This window comes from Fulmarus glacialis, unplaced genomic scaffold (genome assembly GCF_000690835.1).
Source record: "Fulmarus glacialis isolate BGI_N327 unplaced genomic scaffold, ASM69083v1 scaffold4669, whole genome shotgun sequence".
Classification (NCBI taxonomy): Eukaryota; Metazoa; Chordata; class Aves; order Procellariiformes; family Procellariidae; genus Fulmarus; species Fulmarus glacialis.
The window spans coordinates 117,126-126,214 of NW_009235174.1; the positions used below are offsets into that span (position 1 = coordinate 117,126).

The window sequence follows — 9,089 nt, forward strand, 5'->3', positions numbered from 1 at the left end:
GTCTGGGTCTTTTCCTCAGAGTTGTGTAAGGATTTCAGGGGACAGGAGTGAAAAAAATACAAAAGGTGAATGCAAGAGAAGCAGGGCCATACAGTAATATATTTTGTTAAGTCCCATCTGCCTCATAACATGAGAGGAGAGGGAGGAGTTGAGGGGAAGTTTCTTGAGAGAGAGGACTGCCTGAAAGAAGTGGAGATCCAAGGGCTAAAGAGAAAGGAGAAAGGACCCAAAGTGAAAGATGAGTCAAAGCTGGATGAAGTGAAAAGTGAGGTCCCTTTACCAACCCAAGCCCTAAACAAAAAGAGCAAGACAAGAAACAGCAGGGAAGATCAAGGGAAAGAAAAGCAAAGAGGAAAGAAAGTATGCTGAAAGTACACAGAGAAATGGCAAGAGGCATTGCAATATAGGAAAGAGCAAGGTAACCGCAGGTTAGGGAACCGCTGGGAGTACTGAATTCAGGGAGTACTAGAGAAGGAAGAAAAGGCGTTTTCCAAAGAGAAGAGAAGACATTTAGAGGTGGGAAATGATAGATTAAAACCACCAAATTTCAAATGAAAGGGAAAGTAGTAATAGAGAAAGTAAGCTAGAGATGAAGGGGGAAAACAAGTGAGGGACCATTAGAATGACACCACCATCTTGGGGAGATCATAGAATCATTAAGGTTGGAAAAGACCTCTAAGATCATCGAGTCTAACCGTCAACCCGGCTGCCAACTGGATTTAACTCCGTTCACCACAACTCTCTGGGCTCGGCCGTCAAGCCAGCTTTTTACCCAGCGAAGGGTGTACCTGTCTCAGCCATGAGCCGCCAGCTTCTCTAGGAGAATGCCGTGGGAGACAGTGTGCAAGGATTTACTGAAGTCCAGGTAGACCACATCCGCAGCCTTTTCCTCATCCACTAGGCAGGTTACCTGGTCATAAAAGGAGATCAGGTTGGCCAAGCAGGACCTGCCTTTCATGAACCTGGTGCTGGCTGGGCCTGATCCCCTGGTTGTCCCAGACATGCCTTGTGAGGGCCCTCAGGATGGTTCATTATCTTTGAGACATCGTGATTTACTATACTTTCCAAAAATCATACCTTTAGAGTTCCTCTGGAAGCTTGGCCTAAGCGCTAAGCATGAGCTTTAGGAGTGGAGCACAGAGTGTGAGAACAGCTATGCAGTCTGTGCCTTTTTCCCCATATAGTCAACATTTGTCAGTGGTCTAAAATATCCAGTTATAACTTCTGGCACCAATCTGGGTGCATGAGTCCTTGAGAAAATATTGAGTCAAGAGCTGGTAGGCAAACAAACAGCAGGTTACCAGCAGGTAACTTTCCATTAGCTTCTTTATTTCAGTTCAATAAGAAAAGGAAATTTGGGCAGTCCCCAAAGCAAAACATTTCATTAACTGCATGAAGCGCTATTCTGCCCTGTGCTTTGGCTTTGAGGAAAGAAATTCTTACTTAGGTCACTTGCACTTGTGTCTGTGTTCGGTTAATAAAACAAATAGACCACCTTGACTGCTGCGATTATAATCCTTAAACCACTGGATATAAAACTAAACTTGGGTATTCACATTCTCCTAACATAGCTTGAAAATAACAGAGTGTGCCCAGGGGCAGGTCATTCGTTCTAGTCCAGAGACAAATTAAAGCAATAAAGCATACTGTACAAAATAATTAACTGAGTGCACAGAACTATATAGGTTTCACCACACAGAATGTAGGAGAAACAAGTGCTGCTATACATTACCCAATTTGTTGAACACAGTATTTTCTATTGATTTTAACAACTTATTATTTGCTGACTATTACCTAAGCTCCAGTGAAGGGAGACAGAAAGCTTTCCTGCTAACCAGCATATTAGGAATTTGTTGTGAAGAACAAAACTGATCCGTGTTTCTTTAACCAAGCCCAGGAGTACAAAGGCCCTCGGTTAACCCCTGGCCATCAGACTTTTTGCAGATTTGGTTGACCAACTGTTGGGTGCTGGCTAGGGAGCCGAACTGAAAGGGCTCTTTAACCACGTGACAGAGTGTCCGACTAAATTTTTCATAACTGACAGTATCAGAATAACAACCGAAACATATAGTTTCTGGCGTTTCTTCTGTGAGACATAGTCTTTCATCTATAGGATTTAGTCTCTGATTTCCCAGTCACTGTTGGACATATTAAACAACAGCTGACAAGAGGCATCAGGAATACTCTGTGCAAAACTATTTCTGTGTTGACCTGCTTGAATTTTGCCTAAACTGGTGTCCTAGCAAATTTTGTAAATGCTGAATCCACACATCACAAAAAAAACCTTTTTCTTCGTTATTTTTTGCGTGTATCCCATTTTGAGTTTTTCTCAAGAGAGAGACTGACTCTCCCCAGTTAGAATCTCCTAACTGAGTGCTGTTTCATGACAGCTTCATGATGTCTTTTCCAGATGTGTGAATTTATTATGCTTTTGAATGGAAAAGGGCATCATTAGCATGCATTTCTTCTGTTGAAGTCATATGTTGGAAAAAGTCAGTTCCTAAAGCAGGTTGGACCTGGGTGAAAATTGAGTAGGGAGTTTCTGAAGAACATATGGGTACTGCAGGCGAGGAGGCTGGTATTTCTGTGGGTTCTCTTATGAGCTGCTAGTGGAGCGGTTCCTCAACTGTGCTCTGTGGTGGGCATTTCCACGGGAAATATTTTGTCAGGCTGTCTGTGGTAAAACCAAGATCTTGTTCTTTTTTCTTTTTTTTTTTTTCTTTTTTTTCTTTCTTTTTTTTTTAAATGCCAGGAAAATAAAGGAAAGAGGAGTGATAGTAATCCTGGTGTCCTGATCAATTCCAGTCTTAGATGTAATGGTGTTTTATCTTTCAGATTTTCCTTGCAGCTTCTCTAGAATGTTTTCTGCTCTTGTCTGTTTTGTAGTGTTGCTGTGATGCAGTCTGAGTTCAGAGGTGGTTGCATTGCAGTGCTGGATGAACCGGTTCCTGTATATTTTCTATATTAGTTGAAGTAAAAACGCTCTACACTCTCCTGGAGTGGCAAGCACTTAAGTAGTGCATTTGTATCAGTATTCTGGTTTTACTTATTTTCTGTGATTGTCCTCAACTGGGATCACACTAGGCCAATATATTTTTCTCGATTAATTGACGCAGTTTTAATCTACATTTTACTCTGCCAGAAAAAAGTGAAAGCTTTCAGGTATTCAGTAGAGTTCACTAATTTCATAGGAAGTAGGGGAAAAAATCTGGCTGTAAGCTCTATCATAAAGGCATTATAGATTTTAGTGTTTCAAGTTCCTTATAAATCAGTGCCTGGAAATTACAGATATACATAAAATAGATTTTGCCTATTTTAATATCAATATACAAATTAAATTGTTCATATAGGCAAAAATTTCTAATCACGAAGCACCTCTGCAAAGGCAGGTCAATTTTTGGCTCTGCCAGCAAAACAGGAGAGAGAAACACATTCTAATAATGATGATAGAGGGGATAATAAGCTGGGAGGTGGATGATCAGAAAGAGATTCTAAGTTGGATATCAAAGGAAGCAGAACATTGACAACTTTTCCATCTTCATCATCTTATATCCGAATGTAGCAGAGTGAATGCTGTCATTAAAATAAACAAAAGTAACTGCACCTGAAGGACAAAGCACTGTAAATGACAAAATTTATATGGTATGAAGATGACAAGTACTATGCTCAATAGAGAGTTCCCATCACCCATACTGTTCTATACAAGTCAACCAGAATTAGTATGAGATTCTGTTATTGCCTGATCTGTTCTCTCATTTCAATTATCAGAGACAGAACAAAAGAAAAAGCAAGTAAACGGAGAAGCAACAAATGTTTTGCAGAAACAGTTAAGCAAGAGGTAGAGCTGAAGAGGTAGCTACATACCACCCCCACCTTGCTGTTTCAGCAATAGTTACATTTACTCCTTGATGCAATGACAAGCTCAAATTGTCATCAGTAAATGTTGATTTGTTTTCATCTAATGACAGTAAGCAGCTCCCACTCAAAATCAATTTCAACTTTATTGGCAAGGCACTGCAGATTTGTCTTCGCCATGACTGTGCTGCATAAAAGAATAATTGAATTAACGAAAATTAAATGAACAATAATTGAAAATAAAATGTGCCTTTTTAAAGGAAAATTAGTGCTATGCTAAATTTCCAGGAATCAGTTATGTTGGGTTTTTTTTCCTTAAAAAGGTAGAATGGTTTGGGCTAAAATGTAAATTATAGAAATACGTACACATTAATGTACATAATTAAAAATAGACTTTAACCTCAAAAGGTTACAAAGGCTTTTCAGTAACTTCTTAGGGTTTTAAATCTGGCAAAAGCAGTACAGTTTCTGTGGTAATTATACTTCCAACACATTTGGATATGCTACTTGGATCTAAGTTCTAATTACTTTCTTCATGTGACTAAGAATGACAATCGCCGAATTAATTTAATGTACTTTTGTTCTGAACTTAGTGCCGTTTTCAATATTTTTAATACAGAAAATGTAGACTATCAAATGCTTTGTTTTATAGGATGGCAGTGGTTTATCACGTACAGTGTATGGTGCACACATTTCAAATACATTCACTACATTTCACTGCATTATTACAGGTAACACACTTCAGCAATTAGGTTATTCAGCTCAAAGTGTTGGGAGGGCTTTGCCAGAGGAGTGATGAGGACCTGGAAATGTCAGCAGTGCGTCTGTACTGCTGTGAACAGCTAGACACGCTGTGGAGGTATAGGAGAAGCAGAGATGGTTACTATAATCTGTTGTTGGTCTTTGTGATCAGATGGGAGCATGGAGTGAGAAAACCAAGTAGTGATAGTTTGTGCTTTTATTTAGAAATAGCTATTGGAAAAATGAGTAATTGCAAGAGATGAATATGATGCCTCATACTTTAGTTCCTCCTCATATCCTATTGCTACTTTCAATGATTTCTGCTGGAGTGCTGAATCCAGTAGATCCTTGATTTAGTTATTACTTGAGATTAAAAGTATGCTCAGCATTACCCTTGCTCATTCCCTGACAAGAGTGTAACCTTAACTTCAAAATGGGAAGAATTAGGACAGCTCTGAGCACTCCTGAAAATGGCAGAGAGAAATGACTACATTGCTTTAAGGCCATCTTCTATTGGGAAACATATCTCTGTATCATCACAGAAAGGTTTGGGTTTTTTACTTTTTGAGGCACCCGTTTCTTAAGGAGGCATCTTCAACGAATTGATATGAAAACATTGAAATTAAATAATTTAGAAATTACTCTAAAATAGCCTAGTGGGTGTAATGAAGAAAAATATTTCAAATGGTCCTCTTAAATTGTTAAATGCGTGTACTTGGAATTTGTTCCTTGTTTTATGTCTCACTTTGAAAGATCTATGAAACACATGCACAAAGGCTTTTCCCATGAAGAACTGAAAATAATGCTTTCTGTCAAGTTGTGTTCAATCGCGGTCAGCAAAGGTACTCCCCTTCTTTCACAGACCCCCTCAGCTGGTTCAGGCACCTTGCCATTTCTGTGACTGTGCATTAAAGTACAGTAATGTTTTGGATGGTTTACAATTTATATTTCTCACAGATTATAGGGTTGAATTCTCTGAGAGACTAGTCTTAGTAGAGGCCACTGGGCCCAGAAGTAACATACTGATGTTAATCTTGTTTTTGTCAGAGCAAGACCTTTTGTGCCTTTAAATAGGGACATGAAAAAACACCTGGGTTTAGAGGCTTAAGTTAGGTACTCAAATCAGAAGATGAGCATCCCTCCATAGATTTCATGCACAGTCCATGGAGAAGGCAATTCAGAGCAAGAACTGCTACCTGCAGGTGCCTACCTCTTTCTCTACATTTTTGACTGTATAACAGGTTTACATAGGCAATTAGTTTACATGCCGTAATTCAGACTCTGCTCCAAAGTCCTCTGAAGTCAGTCGTCAATTATTCTGTTGGGTTTTGGATTTAACACTGGTAATTGTACAGGCCAGATGAATGTGGGAATGAATTCCAAAAATGAAACCAGTAATGTTTGTATGTGGTGCTGAGGGATGAGTGGTTGGTTGGTCTGTTTCTCTGTATCCAAGATAAGCGTCTACCATCATGTAAGAATGTAGGCAAGTTATATTTTCAGAGAAGCTAAATTACAGGTCAGTATCTACTAAATTCGGATTGAAAGGCAGTTAGTCCTGGAGAGATCCCCGAGAAAAAGCTTCTGTCCATAGAAGCCCGAGAAATACGACAGCACCAATGCAAAAGCATCTCGTAGCTGAATTCCTTTTTCTGATAATCTGCTGCAATCCTTTCTCAATACTGTGATGTGCCTATCCAATGGTCTTTTCCTCAGTCATCCTTAAATGCGATTTTTAACCTGGCTAAAAATCACTGCTGTTTCATTATCAATGAGAGTATAAGCTTTAATTAAAACTAGTGTAATTCCTTTCATCAGAGTTCTGCTAGGAAAAATGGGCTGGAGCAGACAGTGTGCTAAAATTATGGTAGCTATTATTTCTCCAATAGAGAAACGCTCTTTCAGTGTTCTACTGAAAGTAAGGTAGAAATATTGTAACAGCCATACTACTTTTTAAATGTTTTTCATTAATATAGAAGTCCTCCCTGAACTCTTCTAAAGCAATACATATGCCCCCAAACCTTGGATGCTGTCATCCATTGCACACTGGTATTTAAAAGCACAAAGTGATATCCCTAATTGCTTCATTTGCAATTTAAAGATGAATCTGTGCGCAAGCCCTTCCCTGACTTTCCATCCCATTGATTCCAGAAGGTGTTCTGTTTATTTCGTACGTTCCTGCTTAAAACCACCTAAGAGGAATGACTGGCAAAGTTTTATGGGCAATGAAGAAATTATTTCTATTTTCTCTTTCAGCTTGGCTGCTGGAATCCCATCATTGGTCTGAATGGGTCACTAACAGACAGAAAGTTGGAGAATAACATGCGAGGAGTGGTTCTGCGTGTGGTGACTGTGCTGGTAAGCAGATCCTCATCTAGCAGGAATGTATTTTCTTCCTTTTGCCTCATCTTTTTAAGTACACCATTTTACCAAGAACTTAGTCGGTGTTCGAGTGTCTGATTTCAGCTTGTCAATATGAGAGCAATGGAGCAATTTCCACAAAATAAAGTTATTTATCAGTACAATTCATTTCAGAGAATGAATCAAATGTATTAAAACCCATTTCTTCCACGGTCACATACTAGATTAGATAACACAACCATACAAACTGATAAAGGGCAACTTCAAGTGCCCTGTTAGCTAAAGTTACATAGCTGAAAGTCTAAATGATTCCTAAGATGTAGCTGCCTTCCAATTACCTTGCCAAATTGAGCGCAATCTGACACAAATTGCCGCACGCGGAAAATATTCAAGATCTGCTTAGGGTGAGTAACGTTAGTTCAGTAAAACATCTACTGTCCCCTCCTAGCTCTTCTTCAGCCAGGTTCTTCCCCTGTGTGGATACCTTGCATTAAGCAGCTGCAGCAAAGCTGTTGGTTTTAAAGCTGAACAGAAAATGTCTACCAGAATAGGAAGGTATTTTGTGATATGAGGCCAGTGTATTCCCTGTTATAAACTTTGGCTGCTTGAGCAGAAGTTGTTTGAGTGGAAAAAAAGAAAGAAAGAAAGAAAAAGAAACAAATATGAGATATTAGGCCTCTTTGGACCGATGCCCAAACACAAAGTTGAGCCAGGGCTGCAGAACTGTAAAGGTTATATTGAGCTACTTCTCTCTAATATCTACTCATGTTTTTCATTACCGATTCGGTGTTTGAGGGCCTGACTGCTTGCTTATAAAGAACAAGGCAAGAGTGGTTTCCACGGTTTGCATTGCTGACATTGCATCATGAAAGAAAAGGCTCAGTCAGGGGTGGAAAATGAAATCACCAGAGAGTGTCAGTGCCACGGACAGAGCAGTTTTGTACCCCTCCAATTATTTTATGGGTCTTTAAAAGCAATTATCTGTCAGGGTGTCCAGTCTGTTCCAGCTTTTAGTACACTAGACGACTTCCTGTGATAATATCTACAAAACAAAACAAAAACCCCCAACCAAATAAGAAGGATGAATGCACAGAAAAAGACAAAGCAGTAAGGTGGGGTTTTTTATACTTTAATTGCATGTTCATCAAAATAGCAACATGGTGGCACTGGCTGGTCTTTGCATTTTGCCTGATACTCATGTTGATTGATTCAGTATAATTTTCTGTTGACAAAAACGATCTGTGGATGTTGTCTAGCAAAATAAATTCAACTTAGTGTCTTGGACTTCTTTTTCTTATTCCTTCTTCCCTCTCTCCCTACTCTATTCCTCTGATTTCATCCCGTTATTTTAGTTAGCTTGCCAGAGAGCATTCTTTCAAGTCATTATAGCATGAATATTTAGCAACTTGCAAAAATACAAAAAAGTCATTAGTTATGCTGATAAGATTCTGTATTAATAATAAAAACAGAAGGCAGACATTTAAAGTTCAGCACATAGCACATGGCAGTTCAGTCTCCTCACTCGAGTCCTCATGCGCTGCCTCACGTGAGCACACAAAAGCCATTTGGTTTTGTTGACAGTTTTAAAGCACAACTGGTGACAACTTCCATGTTCAACTAGTGAAAAACACAATTAGTCTGAATTGTGCTTGGTTAAAATCTGCTAACTTATCATTTTGCTAACTGACTCTAGTTTTATATAGAATGTACACTGAAGGCAATACATGGGGAAGATGCAAATGATTCATATTGGCTTCACAGCATAAAACTTCCTTCATTCTTTTAAAATTGTAGAGCTTTGCATGGCTGGTCAGTGCAATCTAGACAAAACTGACTGTGACCGGTGCTGTTTAATATCTTCATCAGTGACATAGACAGGGGGATCGAGTGCAGGCCCAGCAAGTGTGCAGATGACACCAAGCTGAGTGGTGCGATTCACATGCCTGAGGGACAGGATGCCATCCAGAGGCACCTGGACAAGCTTGAGAAGTGGGCCCGTGTGAACCTCATGAGGTTCAACGAGGTCAAGTGCAGGGTCCTGCATCTGGGTCGGGGCAACCGCTGGTATCAATACAGGCTGGGGGATGAAGGGATTGAGAGCAGCCCTGCCGAGAAGGATTTGGGGGTACTGG

At 39.6% G+C, this 9,089-nt stretch overlaps 1 protein-coding gene across 1 annotated transcript in view; it reads left to right on the forward strand.

Annotated features, from left to right (window-relative positions):
• Positions 1-9,089, forward strand: part of LOC104082697 (glutamate receptor ionotropic, delta-2) — a gene marked incomplete at both ends in the record, with an annotated part of 104,786 nt that overhangs the window by 72,256 nt on the left and 23,441 nt on the right. The window contains one exon of the mRNA XM_009585915.1: positions 6,853-6,954. Within this exon, the coding sequence (XP_009584210.1) occupies positions 6,853-6,954 (102 nt within the window). The remainder of the gene's footprint in view (positions 1-6,852; positions 6,955-9,089) is intronic.